This window comes from Pelodiscus sinensis, chromosome 11, assembly GCF_049634645.1.
Source record: "Pelodiscus sinensis isolate JC-2024 chromosome 11, ASM4963464v1, whole genome shotgun sequence".
NCBI classification, from domain to species: Eukaryota; Metazoa; Chordata; order Testudines; family Trionychidae; genus Pelodiscus; species Pelodiscus sinensis.
The window spans coordinates 30,351,551-30,367,204 of NC_134721.1; the positions used below are offsets into that span (position 1 = coordinate 30,351,551).

The 15,654-nt window shown below is 39.2% G+C and overlaps 1 protein-coding gene across 1 annotated transcript in view; it reads right to left on the reverse strand.

Moving 5' to 3' along the window:
* Positions 1-15,654, reverse strand: part of CACNA1D (calcium voltage-gated channel subunit alpha1 D) — a 365,513-nt gene that overhangs the window by 14,149 nt on the left and 335,710 nt on the right. Inside the window, exons 40-44 of the mRNA XM_075938914.1 lie at positions 10,227-10,343; positions 8,530-8,897; positions 8,099-8,125; positions 6,965-7,114; positions 4,353-4,516 (exon numbers count right to left, since the gene is read on the reverse strand). Coding sequence (XP_075795029.1) covers positions 4,353-4,516; positions 6,965-7,114; positions 8,099-8,125; positions 8,530-8,897; positions 10,227-10,343 — 826 coding nt within the window. The remainder of the gene's footprint in view (positions 1-4,352; positions 4,517-6,964; positions 7,115-8,098; positions 8,126-8,529; positions 8,898-10,226; positions 10,344-15,654) is intronic.

A 15,654-nucleotide genomic window follows, 5' to 3' on the forward strand; every position in this document is an offset into this window, starting at 1 on the left:
TTATGTTCCCCGAATAGACTGCCAGAGACTGCAGCCCAGCCAGGGCAACATCTGAAGCCCATATGGCATCAGCCTGAAGGGAAGCCTAATTAAAACACTTGCTGCCAGTTAAGGCTGTTGGGCATACCATAAAAACCCTCCCTCAGGCAAGGCTAGAGTGGGGGAAGGAGAAAAGAGATGGACCAGAGGCAAGGCAAGGCAACACAACAGCCCAGCCCAGCCCAGCCCACAGACCCAAGGCAGCCAGCAACAAGGACTATCCTAAGTCATCAGGGAGGAGGTATCTAGGAAGGGTTGGGGAAGTGGCCCAGGAACGGGCTGCTGTTCAGTGAGGCAAGGGCTAGGTCTCAGCTCACTTGGGGTTCCACCCCTCCCCTGGAGGGCCCTGGGCTGGAACCCGGAGCAAGTGGGCGGGACCAGGTTCCTCCCAACTCTCATCCCGATGGGCTGCTGGTATGAAACAGGGGAGACCCTATAGACTAATCAGAGGGACTGACCTCCAAAACCCCTGAACTGGCTGATGATGAAAAGGGCTCGGGTAGTGGGCCTTACTCAGCAGGACAGGGACACCACGAGCCTCTGAGGTGCACACAAAGACCTGCTGGGAAGCGCAGGACCCAGAAGTTTAGCTCAAACTGGCCACAGTATGTATGTACACACTCACAACTATAGGCCTGACTCAAACTAATGTAATGGCATGATAGCTAAGTCAAGTGACTTCACTGGAGTTAGCCCTGCATCACTTTGATGCAACTTAGATCAGAATCAGGTTCTACATGTCCCATCTATTAAAAACATTAGGGCTGTGTCTAGATTGGCATGATTTTCCGGAAATGCTTTTAATGGAAAAGTTTTCCGTTAAAAGCATTTTCGGAACAGAGCGTCTAGATTGGCATGGACGCTTTTCCGCAAAAGCACTTTTTGCGGAAAAGCGTCCGTGCCAATCTAGACGCACTTTTCCACAAAAAAGCACCGATTGCCATTTTCGCGATTGGGGCTTTTTCGAGGAAAACAAATCTCAGCTGTCTACACTGGCCCTTTTGCGCAAAAGCTTTTGCCTGAACGGGAGCAGAATAGTATTTCCGCAAGAAGCACTGATTTCTTACAGTAGGAAGTCAGTGCTTTTGCAGAAATTCAAGCGGCCAGTGTAGACAGCTGGCAAGTTTTTCCGGAAAAGCGGCTGATTTTCTGGAAAAACTGGCCAGTCCAGACACAGCCTAGGTGTAGCACTCTTTCATAGGTAAATCTTCTTTAAAGATTTATCAGATTATTAGTATCAGGGTATGTCTACACTACTCCCCTAGTTTGAACTAGGGGGGTAATGTATGCATACCGAACTTGCTAATGAAGCCCGGGATTTGAATTTCCCGGGCTTCATTAGCATAAAGCCGGCTCCGCCATTTTTAAAAGCCGGCTTGTTCTAACCCCGTGCCGCACGGCTACACGCGGCACGGGCTAGATAGTTCGAACTATGTAGCCATTCCGATCTATCTGTACACCTCGTTCCTCATTTCTGCATATAAGAGAAAAAACACAGACTAAATTTTAGTAATGTTTCTGAGATAAAAAATGCATGATCTGGTGTGAATTTCAAATAAGAGATCTTGAAAAGGAATAGTAGCCAGATATTTTAATGGGATTTGAAAAAAAAATCCATTAAAAGTGCAATGCTACCTCCAAAAGTAATGGGGAAAACTCACCATAAGCTCCATTTTAGCTGTATTCAGCCTGAAATTACATCAATCTGTGGTGTTTTTTAAGATCATATGGATGGAGACTGACTCAGTTATAGCAACCAAGAGAGACACATTATGAAATACTTATAAAATCCTAGAACTGGAAGGGACCTCGAGAGGCCATCGAGTTCAGTCCCCTGCCCTTACAGCAGGACCAAGCACTGTCTAGGTCATCCCTGATAGATTGTCTGTATAACCTGCTCTTATATATCTCCAGTGATGGAGATTCCATAACTTCCCTAGGCAACTTATTCCAATGTTTAACCACCCTGACAATTAGGAAGTTTTTCCTAATGTCCAGCATAAACCTCCCTTGCTGCAATTTAAGCCCATTGCTTCTTGTCCTATCACTGGAGGCCAGGAGAATAATTTTTCTCCCTCCTCCTTGTGACACTCTTTTAGATACCCAAAAACTGCTATCATGTCCCCTCTCAGTCTTCTCTTTTCTAAATTAAACAAGCCCAGTTCTTTCAGTCTTCCCTCATAGGTCATGTTTCTAGACCTTTAATCATTTTTGTTGCTCTTCTCTGGACCTTCTCCAATTTCTCCACATCTTTCTTGAAATGTGGTGCCCAGAACTGGACACAATATTCCCACTCAGTGCAGAACAAAGTGGAAGAATCACTTATTGTGACTTATTCACAACACTCCTATTAATGCACCCCAGAATTATGTTTGCTTTTTTTTGCAACACCGTCACACTGTTGACTCATGTTTAACTTGTGGTTCTCTATGACCCCAAAATCCCTTTCTGCAGTACTCCTTCCTAGACAGTGGCTTCCCATTGTGTATGTGTGAAACTGACTGTTCCTAAGTGGAGTACTTTGAATTAGTCCTTATTAAACTTCTCTAGTTTGTCCAGATCATTTTGAATTTTGACCCTATCCTCCAAAGCACTTGTAATCCCTCTCAGCTTGGTATCATCTGCAAACTTAATAATCATACTCTCTCTGCCATCATCTGAATCAATGATGAAGATATTGAACAGAACTGGTCCCATAACAAACTCTTGTGGAACCCAATTTGTTATGCCCTTCCAGCATGATTGTGAACCGTTAATAACTACTCTCTGAGTACTAACTACTTGTATTGTTACTAACAAAACACCTGTGACAGACTGATAATATTGTGTAATATCCTGAACAAACCTTACCAAGTCAGGATAAGATTTACTGAGTTAAATTAAACCTCAATAAATTCGAGCTAATAGCACTGTATTAAAAATGCACTTGTGTTTATGTGGTTATTACGTTGTATGGATTTTCTTTAATAGGGAATGGGGAAGCTCACTGAATGTCCTCCAATATCAGACTTTCAAGTCACCTCCCTGGAAAGGTGCATGTACACCAGTTAAAACTGGATTCTGCAGAGACCAGCAGACAAGGAAAATACTTTTGGATAAAAGCCTGGGCTTTAATCTGAATGAGGGCCTTCTTCCGGAACTGGCAAATGGGCAGGAGCCCCAATCCACAGAAGGCCCCAATCCTTAGGGAAGAACTAGAAGGATTTGGCCTACTGAGGCCTCATAAGACTGTGTGCTTATGCTGAGCTGAAACCCTAAAGCTCAGATGATGTCTGGTAAGCTTATTAGCATGCATGCAAGTTTTTTTTTAATGCTTTTTATATACTTTCTCTGCAATGTGTTTTATCTTAAGAATCAAGTAGATTTGAAGAGGAAGTGCTGCATGATATCTTATATCTCTAGCAATCACTCTGTTAGCCATCTCTGAAGAGAAAGCGAGCAAGTCTGTTGTAAGCAGACTGCCTTTGCTGAGAAACACTTAGTGAAGACAGAGAATTGTTTGGCGTACAGATATCCCACTGAGAAGGGAGTGGGTGGAGTTTCCCCCAATAACAAGAGAGGTGGAGGCTTGAGAGTGAGTGTTCTTACCCACTGAAGGTAAACACAGGTGCAGATGCCCTGAACTAAAAAAGCACCTTTCCAAATTAAAAACAAATGGAAAAACTTGTGTTGCTTTCATTTTAAAAAAATCAAATAAAAGCTGTAATAATGTTAGCAGGTGGTGTATCTCAGTTGAAAGAGACATGGAAAGTGCCAGTGGGTGAGTCACTAGAGTGATAATAGTTCTGTTTGATTTATACCAACATAATAAACCTGTGAACAAGAATAAACCTTTGTTTCCATCTACGAGCACAAAGAAAAACATTTCTGATGCAAGCTGAACATAGGGCAAACCAGTGCAGCATCCTACCTGACCATTTCTCACCTACCTCATAAAGTAAACAGATACTATTGACTTTGTTTGTTTGCAATGTTTTATATATTCGCTACAGTTTTATACGCAGAGAAAAAGCACAATGATCACATATTAATGAAATAAGGGATGAAAGAGAGGCATGTAGTTACATGCTTGGACGTGTAGATTCTGTGGGCTGCATCTCAAGATAGACATATTTGCATCTGCTGTCTGCAAGTTGGTAAATATACCAGTCATGGGGGTTTTTTTCCTCAAAAAAAATCACAAGGAATGATGGTGAGAGTGATGCTAAGGTCGACAGGCATATTTCCCTTTTTTCATCCTTGCTGCTGTATAAAATGGAACACATATTCAGTGATAAAAATTTTAGGCACTTAGGTGGTCCTACTATACTCACATGTAGGTGTTGGAGGTAGCAACCGTCTCCTAGGAGATCTTTTTGAATCATAACAGATCTGTGAATCATCTTCCTCAAAAAATCCATGTGGGTGATGATAACCTTTTGGACGCTCAAAATCAAAGTCATTGCAGTGATGTCTGTTGTGATAGTCATACATGTGCCTGAGTTAAATAAACATATTGTTAATATGGGAAATTTCAAATTAACTGATCACTAGCCTTTTTGTTTACCAGCCCAAAGGACTCCAGGTATTTTTCTTACATTGGTACTTGCCACAGCATGAGAACTAAACATAATATCTGGAAAAACATGACTCATTATTAACATATTGATTTCTGATTGTGCATAGATTATGAGATAATGGTTATATGATGGACTGTTTAGAATAAATCATGCATTAACTTTTATTAAATACAATTATGCTTGGCATAAAATCATGTAGATGGAATCCTTGATGTCAGTGTTATTCTTATCACAGAGAAATGCAACTCAAGGCCTCAACATTACCCTTTGCGGTTAAAATATTATATATATATATATATATATATACACACACACACACACACACCTATCTCATAGAACTGGAAGGGACCTTGAGAGGTCACAAAGTCCAGTCCCCTGCCCTCACAGCAGGACCAAGTGCCATCCCTGACAGATTTGCCCCAGATCCCTAAATAGCCCCCCTCAAGGATTAAACTCACAACCCTGGGTTTAACAGGCCAATACTCAAACCACTGAGCTATCCCTCCTCCATATGAAACACTTTCCTACTCCCCCCTTTCCATATGATTCCTGGGTAATCTGCAGGGCTCAGCACAAAGAGTTCAGACTATTGCTGCTTGAATATTACAAAGACCTCCTCTCTGAAAGAAAAACCTCAAAAGAGGCTTACTTGATTCTGCTTAATATTATATCCAAAATGAGAGAAGGGCGTTCTTAGCTGCTAACTTCGATGGACCAAATCAGTCTCGGGCCATGTGCCAATTTGAGTTGTCTAGACTACAGGTAGGGCATGGGGAAAAAAAGAAAGTGGAGACTTCACCTGGACTAAGAGTACAGAAAATTGTTATGTTTGGCATATGTGGCTATGAGCATATAAATCTAGGACAAGTAAGCAATGGATTCAACTAATGATATTGTAGTGGGCCTGATCGTGCAAATTAAAACTGAGACTTTTGTGAGGCTGTTGGTTGAACAGGTAGAATTCACTAGATAGCAATTTAGGAGAGAGGACAGTAGCTTTTTGTATGGAAGATGTAAACAAGCTACCTTTAGTTCTATAAGTACAAATCTGTATATAATTTATGATACATGGGTTTCCAACAGGATGTCTGAAACATTTGATATGTTTGATAAAAGGTTACACGAAGTTTGCAAAACAGAGAACGTTGATTGTTGCCAAATAAGTAGGAGATCTGTTCAATGCAATGTTAGCACAGTAAAATGACAAGACCATGAATATACAGACTGTTCTAAAAGTAAGGAAAGTCAAAAGAGGGCATCCTAATTATCTAACGACTGCCCTTTGCCTAATTCAGAAACCTGTATGAATCCAAGCTGAAGGAGGAACGCTTGGACCTACATGGTGTAGATAAGCAGTTTTTGATTAAATCTGGACAAATAATAGCAATAAAAGAAGTTAAACTTTTGAACGTGAAAATCATAGAATTGTTGACACTGTTGTTAGAACAAGCCTTCTAAGAATGCTGCTAGACTGAAATATTCATACTGTAGGAAATAAGTTTCAAATGGAAATTTAGGGAAATCCAAACAAGTCCAAAAATGGGGAGAAATTGGGTAGGAAAACTGAACCTCAGCAATTAAAATAGGGGCTGGGATGGAAAGGATGTGGACTCAGATTAACGTAAACTGGCATTTAATCAGGCTTATGAATATGTATTAAATTCTCATTCAGCAATTCTGCATATTCAATCTACGAAATTCTTGTGAAAGACATGACTTGGGTGTAATACTAAATATTTATAATACAGTGGTATGTAAAGGCAAGGGTAGAAACCACAGTATTAACTGGTTGTACCAGGTACATAGAAAAAGGTGATGCAATGAGAACTGTTAAATGGAGGTTGTTCTTGTACTTTATTTGATCATATTAATACTATATGTAGTCATATAGTTTACTTGTCTCATTATCATCCTTCCTTCTGCTGAGATTATTGAATCAAATAAATCAGCATTAAAATCTAATGGTTCCATTAAAAGTCAGGGTGATCTGGCTGCCACTGAAGTTAGCTGGAGTTATATCACTCACTTCACTGGGAGCAGGCACAGGCCTTATCTCCAGTAGTGTTCATGTTTTCCCTCAGTAAATGTAGGGCCTTATTTGACTTTGAACTGTAGAGTTTCTCACTGTCCAAATGTACTAAGTTCCTTTGTTGCTTCTCTAGAATTACGTACTAGGGATTTGCTGGGGTCTCATTTCATATCCAAACATGAAATGTGCTTGAGTATATTTTGTATTCTTATTGACTGTTGTTCTATTTCCCTAAAAATGATCCGTGATATTTTAAGGTATAAAGTGTGTTTAATGTAACTCTAGGTGTATGTACATAATTTATTAACTTTTCTGTAGTTATGACTAATGATCTCACCTGCTTCCGGACAACATGTAGTCTTCTTCATAATACTCTTCTCCACTAAAATATTCCTGCTCTCCCAAATAATGATCATCATTGCAGTAATCCCGAACTTCATGCTCTTCACGGCAAATAGTTGGTAGATGCCCATCACCAGAGTCTGACCTAGAGTTGGTACACAGTGGATTGGGATTTCACTATACTTTATCCTTAATTGTTATATTTAAACCTGCACTTTTACCACAGCTTAAAAAAAAAAGACTGGCATACTAGTTCTCTTGTAGGTGGATTGATACTTTACTAACTCCCATTGGACTTCAGATGGGTACATGGGTATTCTGTCCTTGCTTCTCTGTTTTAAGGGGCTAATCTTACTGCTTCTGCAATTGCAGGGCCCAAGAAGTATAGTAGACTTACTATGCTTCTGCAGTTCCATTGAGTAGTTAGCAAAGTCAAGCACATTTAAATCAGTCTTTCAAGCTGGAAGTATACAGTACATGTGTGAAAAAGTTTCTCAAATACCTAAAATTTGCCAGTGGGCAAAATATAAAAGAGCATTTAGTGAAGTCTTTCAAAGCGAAGTGTGAAAACAGTTGTACAAGTTCTAGATATAAAAACTACTAGATTAAGAGACTCTTTTCAGGAGCTGCCCTCTGACTGACCTCTAACATTCATGAGACACTAAATGAGTTTATCTTTTCCTTTCCCATAAAAATGAATATCATTAGCTATCATTAAATAATTCTTACAACAATATCTTTAACATTGCATACTTTTTAATCTCCTAAACTCTAAAGGAAATAGGATTAATTTGACATTTTTAAACCAGAAACTATGCTTCGGGCAGGGTCCTATATCCACTGACGTCACTGCCAAACCTCCTGCTCAAGTTTAATAATGCAGGATCAAGTTCTCTACTAGTCTTGAACTTCAATCAGACCATGTTGGACACACAGGCCAAAATTAGTCCCATATAATCATCACAAATTTGTAATAATTGTGTACCTTTTTATTCTACACTTGAGGTAGTCTAACTTTGAGTCCAGTTAATGCTGGCTATTTTATTATTTTTTTCATTGTAAAAAACTACTGGGAGCTTTTAAGGTTGTTTCACAATGTAAATATGTGTCATAAACAATAATTACTTACCTAACATAAGTTTCATAATAGCGTGTTCTATCCAGGAAAGCCATAAAAATATGGAGACAACATTTTTATATCAAGCAAAATAATTTTCAGAAATTCACTATTAATGGTGACTGCCCTCATTCTATGCTATGACAGTCCAATGGATTTGTTTTAAAATAACCACAATAATTTAACACTTTGAGACCATGTATTCCTAGATTATATGGACTGCTGTGTTAAATATATTATTAAATTATAAATATTTCTCAATACACTAGAAAAGAAAAATGAAAGCTACCACTACCTCTACCACCATCCTTGTTATCTAATACATCAAGAACTGTTTATTTTAAGTAGCACAATATAAGTTTTGGAGTAGCACTACACTATTTTAAATTATTGCTCTTTCTTAGTGTGTTTATTTTTTTATACACAAATATATAAAAGTTTACCTTTTACTGTTTGATCTTCTATGCCTCCCATTATCAGCTTTGGAGAATGAATGGTATCCATTTTCAGATCTGTGCTCATGATTTCCAATGTTTGGGTGCCTTCCATTAGCAACTTTGGACATATTGGCATTATTGAGATTCGCATTTGTTGAGTTTGGAACATGCTTTCCTATTGAATTGTGATTATGATGGTTATGGAATACAGAATTTGAGGTCTGGTGGTATATGTTTTTCTCAGTATCACTTGCAGATGGAATTGAAGGCCGTTGGACATGCAGCGGACGATGTGTGGTATTGATCTGTTGAAAAGAATCTCTCCTATCACTGCTAACATGATTTATATGGTTTCCAAACAGGGCACCATTCCTCTGTTTAAAAAAAAGTAAGACACATGACATTTTTTTAAATGGGCTAAAAGAAATAATGTATTTCTTGAACGCATTTTTGCACAAATAAACATTTGTGCTAAAATTTGTAAACATTTAAAATGTTCATATATTTAAATATAGAACAGCCTTCCAAATATTAATGAGCAATTAAAAACATGACCCCATAAACAGTGACAGAACCCAACATTCCTTTTTGCAGAAACACACACATACTTGCTTGTTAGCTATATCTGTGAACCTGTTTCTTGGATGTGGAACTTACCACATTTATTGCTTTTAGCACTCCAGACTAGACAACTGTAGCATGCTTTAAATGGGCGCCCAGAAGACGACTCAGAAGGAGCATCCAATGTAGAAAGTAGCTTCCCCCTTAAGGACAAGTGTCTGCCATAATAGTTGGTATTTTATCTGTATTATTCTAAGCCTTCCAATTGGCTTTTATGTGCAATTCAAGGTGCTGATTTTAAACTATGATGTCTTAGTCTGGGGCTTGGCTATGTAAGAATCCATCTATTTTCCTATCTACCACTGTAACACCTGAGATCAGCTGTGATACTTACACTTGATTTGGACTTCTGGGGTAGAGTGGGTAGCACATAGACTTTGATGCTAGAATTTGCTCCCTCATTGGCCTAACAGAACTTGAAATTGTGGACATGCAACTTCTCCTTACTTTTGTCATCAACAGGAAAAATATTTCAGTTAACTTCTGAATGGGATAAAATTTGTCCTTTTGTTAACACTGGGTTTTGTCCATAAATTTGCATAATCATTTAACATATTCTAGTATGTGCAGTCCAAGGCTGCGTCTAGACTGGCAAGTTTTTCCGCAAAAGCAGCTGCTTTTGCGGAAAAACTTGACAGCTGTCTACACTGGCTGCTTGAATTTGCGCAAGAACACTGACGATCTAATGTAAGATTGTCAGTGTCCTTGCGCAAATACTATGATGCTCCCGCTCAGGGATAAGCCCTCTTGCACAAATGCTTTTGCGCAAGAGGGCCAGTGTAGACAGGTAAAAACTGTTTTGCGCAAAAAAACCCCGATGGCGAAAATGGCAATCGGGGCTTTCTTGTACAAAACCACGTCTAAATTGGCATGGACGCTTTTCCACAAAAAGTGCTTTTGCGCAAAAGCGTCTGTGTCAATCTAGACACTCTTTTCCTCAAATGCTTTTAATGGAAAAACTTTTCCGTTAAAAGCATTTGTGGAAAATCATGCCAGTCTAGACGCAGCCCAAGTGTTCCTTCTATAAACATAAAAACAGATAATAAGGCAATCTTGTATGTGGTTACTTTCTCAGGAATTACTTTATAAATATCTTCCTCTTCCTCATGATTATGTTCCTCAGGTTCATCATCTTGCAAGTCACAGGATATAGCTCGACGAATTTCAGGGCCAATGTCATGAAGAGTCCTTAGTCCTGCCTAAATCAATGAAAATATCATAATACATTAGTAATATAGTTTCCTTTACTTAATTAAATCATAAGCCGTTATTAAAAGAACAGTCCATTTGTCAAGTTAGAATCTATAAATCTTGCTATAAATGTAATTACTAGGTGCTACTTTAAAGAACTAAGCCTATATAGTCTTTGTCCACTGACATTAGCCCCAGACTTACACCAGTGCAACACCAACAAATCCAAGATCATCACTTAAGATCATCTCATCTGAAGAAGTAGGTTTTGCCCACGAAAGCGCATGATACTCTATGTATTTATTAGTCTCTAAGATGCCACAGGTTTACTTGTTATTTGTAAAAAGTTGCTGTTAAAGTTACAGACTAACACAGCTACCCATCTGAATCCAATGAATCCAATATTTCCTTTTTATCTTAGTATGGGAACCAACCCAAAGTCCACTGAAGTCAATGGAGAAACTCCCACTGACTACAGTGGGCATTCGATCTGCCCTTAGTGCATTATTCATGGGCATAATAACCAATCTGCTGCAGAACACCAACAACTATGAAAATCAATACGCTCTTAATAAAATGTACTTTGACAAGAAAAGCATTTCATTCCAAAGAATGGCATGCTCCAAAAGTTGTTTGCAGCCTTGACTTCCCTTCAAGAAGCCTAATTACTATAGTAGTAACAGGATTAGAAAAGATCTGAAAGAGACTGAGGAACAGAGAGGAAGATCAGATGCTAATGATGATGAAGTTAAACCATTATGGCGTTCAAGTTGTACAGTGGCAAACTCCTTTAATAGAAAATGTAATACATAAAATAAATAAATAATTGGACTTATATTCCACAAAACAAGGAGACATCATACTCAATGCAAAGGAAATAGTGCCTTTGTGCAGAAAGATCTTTTAACATGATTTTTAGCATAGCTTTTTCCTGTTTAATAAATGCACCTTAAAATTGTGCTCATCAACCCTTTGCTAGTATATGTTAGGAAAAATACCATTGTCTGGCTATCCAAAACAACCAATGCAGTCTGTGCTGGTAAAATGTGATTATTTATTGTCCAGAAGGTAGTCCTAAAAACCTAACTTAAGAATCCTCATTGCTGTGATCAGAAGTTGAAAAGAAAACAATGGCTTCCTATCGCAATTTCTTTCTTACCATCAGACTACAGAAGACATGGATGACTTTCCCACTTAGTCCACTACTGTACTAAATTCTATTTCATATTCCTTTCAATTTCTCTTTAGGAAGATTACATGTGGCTAATTATGCTGGCTACAAAAATTGAAGCCACTATATTTTCGTCTTGGACAAACCAATTTAAGAACCATGTCATACCTGGACAAAATTTTCTTAAGGTTTCCCCCCCACCCCCAGCCTGAATTTGTACACAATACAAAACTATTGTCCTATCTCCCAATTTTTGGAATAGTTTAATTGCCAAGGGCTCCAACAAGGTCTCATATCACTAAGACATCATAACTTTTTGAAAACACATCATATATTGAACAGTACAGTGAAGTACCACAAATAATTAATGCTCAATTTTCAAAACAGAAGAGTCAGCAATTCACATGCATCTCCAGGCCATTAGTAGATATCATTGATATTCTACAGCAAATAGTTTAAATACAGCTGTAAAAAATAAGAATAAATGTGCGTATCTTTCAAAAGTTGGTACAACTGCGAGAAGACATGTTTGACATGTAAATGTCAAGGCAATGTAGATCAATTTCATTACATGAATCTTTTATAATTTCATTATGTAGCTCAGAGATGCATTTTGATCATGGCTTTCTTTTTTGTTCTATGAAACATTCTGTTTTTGGCTTTGTCTCATTTTATTTAGTTTTAAAGTATTTTCTATAAAATTAACATGACCAAAACAGAATAGGTCAAGATTCACCCACCATTTCACTTTTCTCTTGCTTCTGTTTTCCACCCAATGTTGTATACCTCAATGAACTGCAGATGAGTTTAAAATGAATTTGAGCTAAGGGATCACAGAACCCTACACTCAGGTAATAATGATCAATGCAGTTATATAATAAATGGTGTAAAATAACAATATTGAAGGATGTAGCTACTTTATATTTTCAAGAGGCTCAACAGATAGAAAAATTGTAGTATGGAGAGGTAGCTTCTGATACTATGGATGGTGAAGGAACATAGAATATAGGACCAAGATGTCAACTTTAAAATAAAATACAGTAACAACTTCTACTTGAAAAGCATATTTCAACTCAAAGAACACTACAAACTATTAGGTTACTCTAGTACCATGACCATATGCTAAATAAAAGAGGAAAACTAAAGGTAAACATGTTGATGTAAAATAATGTCTAAACTGAGAGGAACTAATCAGGTGTTACATAGGATAGATTGTCCCTTCCTCAAACCACAAGCTTTGATGGAGGCAGCCACATAGCCAGACTATGACTTGTACTGTTGATTTCAATATCTAGTATGAGTGGGAACAACAGATGCTTCTCCATTTGGTGCCAATGGATCTCTGCTGTGTATGATTTCACTGTTTTCTTTCACATCATTAATGTAACCCTCTCCTTAGTAAGCTATGTAAAAACCCCACAGAGCTATGCATCAATGTTTTCAGTGAGGTGCAGAATTTTCCATATATCTACAAGCAGTGGAAATGCAGTATTTCGGGCCTGGCAATAAAGGAATAGGATTTAAGTCCTCTGGACCAAAATTTAGGAGGATACTGCACATATCTGGCTATCAAAAAGTACAGCTGTCAAGCAAAAGGAATATCCATGCCAATAATAACATAATCCCAGATACTTTCACATACATTTTCCACTTTCTTCCTGGATTTCCTTAGTCATTGGTCTATACCCAATAACTAGTACAGGCAGTCCCCGGGTTACGTACAAGATAGGGACTGTAGGTTTGTTCTTAAGTTGAATTTGTATGCAAGTCGGAACTGGCGTCCAGATTCAGCCGCTGCTGAAACTGATCAGCGGCTGACTACAGGAAGCCCGAGGCAGAGTTGCTCTGCCCTGGGCTTCCTGGAATCAGCCGCTGATCAGTTTCTACAGCAGCTGAATTTGGACGCCTGGGACAGAGCAGCTGGGGCGCTGCCGGGTAGGTCCCCGCAGCGCCGCACCTCAGCGCTGCCGGGACCAACCCGGCAGCACCCCAGCTGCTCTACCCCAGGTGTCCCCAAGTCAGCCGCTGCTGAAACAGATCAGCGGCTGATTCCAGTAAGCCCGGGGCAGAGCAACTCTGCCTCGGGCTTCCTGTAGTCAGCCGCTGGTCAGTTTCAGCAGCGGCTGACTTGGGGATGCCTGGGGCAGAGCAGCTGGGGTGCTGCCGGTTGGTCCAGTAGCTCTGAGGAGCGGTGCTGCAGGACCAACCTGGCAGCGCCCCAGCTGCTCTACCCCAGGCCTCTTCGGCGAGAAAAGCCTGGTCTGCTGGGGGGGGGGGGGCGCACTAGCTGTCCCGCCCGCATCCTCCACGGCTTTGCTCCATGTCTCCCTGGTCTGCTGGGGGGAGGGGGCTCCCCCAGCAGACCAGGGAGACGCGGAGCAAAGCCTCGGAGGACGCGGGCAGCGGGACAGCGGCACATCTGGGCGTCCCGCTGCTCGCGTCCTCTGGGGCGAGAAAAGCCCCGTTCGTAACTGCGGATCCGACATAAGTCGGATCCACGTAACTCGGGGACTGCCTGTATTTGCCATTAGGCCTTCCACTTTTTCCAGCAATAATCATTTCCATATAAATACATATTATATGATGCCCCAAGTCAGGCACTGGTAATGAGGGATCAAACCTGGGACAATAGGTGAGCTTCCAACAGCACAAACTTGCTTTAAAGTAAGGTAGGATCTGGTACTCAGGTTTTCCAATTCAATGCTAATTTTAATATAAGTACTGTAGTATTTTACAGAACACACATTTTAAAACATAGTACCGTACAAGCTATTTCAAAAGAACTGGGTCTGATTCTGTTCTTGCTTATACCAGTTTGACATCCAAGTAAGCGCCTTGATCTGTAAATCTTTACTGACTTAAACCACTCTGTATTTACTAGTAGATCGATGCTCCAGAGGTGGATCTTCTAGCGTTCGATTTAGTGGGTCTAATATACACTCATAAATTGAATGCTGAGGGCAGTCCGCCCCCCCAGCATCCGGTATTTCTTCTGCAAGGAGTAAGGGAACCTGAGCCTCCCCCTGTGTGGATGCCGCCAAGGCATGGCTAAAAGTAAGCCAATTCCAGCCACACATTGTGCGTAGCTTGAGTTGTGTACCTTAAGTATAGACTAGGCCTTTGTGACATCAGCTACATGATTTTTCTAATTTAAAAATGTTAAGGTATTTATGAAAGTTCTTTGGATATATTGGTCAATTTATCTTTAAAATCCAGGGTCAATATTAACACTGGTTGTTTTTTTCAAAGTGCAGAGATCTCTTCATCTGGTATAACAGGTTTGTATGTAGCCAAGCTATACACTTCCAAAACATGTTTAATATTTTGGTTGTTGCATACACTGCAGACCCAAACAATTGTTAGAATGATCATAAAACATTTGCAACGATTTTAGACACTTGCCAGCATGTCTCTATAGGGATAACATATGTTATAATTAAGAAATCGAATTGCATCACTGAATTATTCATGGTATGATACAAGACAACATGTGTTATTCTGTGCTTTTTGGGAGGGTAGATTGCCATGTGATTGTATTTCAAATGGCAATAATTGTCTCATGATTAATTATGAAATAATGGTGTAAAGTTGCAAAAAAGTAATTCATTCAGATGATTTCTGCCCTAAATTTAATCCCACCTTCCTTCCTTACATGTCCCACTGGGCATAATTTAAAGTCGCTGGATTGGTCTGCTTGTTTGTTGGCAAATCAATGACATATGTGCTGTGTGATGAATGACATAATTAAATAATAAAATCAAGGAAGTCTCTTCAATAGGTTTTCAGTAGTGCACAAAATTATGACCTCAAATTGACATGATAATTCAGTGCAGCTGTGCTTTATTATGAAGCCTAATAACACCTACAGGTTTTTTTCACAACAGCCTAAGTCCCTAATAAACCAAGTCTGTGTGATAAACAACACAGACAAAAAAGACAAATTATACCGCTCTCTTGGAAAAGATATTAAAATGAAACAGTGTGTGTTCTTTTAAATGCTGATATGATCTAATCTTAGGAAGCCCCTCAATAGAAAAAAAACTGTCTTATATCTAACAAATATATTAATTTGGGCTAGTCATTACTAGGAAAACAAAGGCAGGCTTAAAAGATTCTTGAAAAAAATACTTAAGCACCACACATGATAA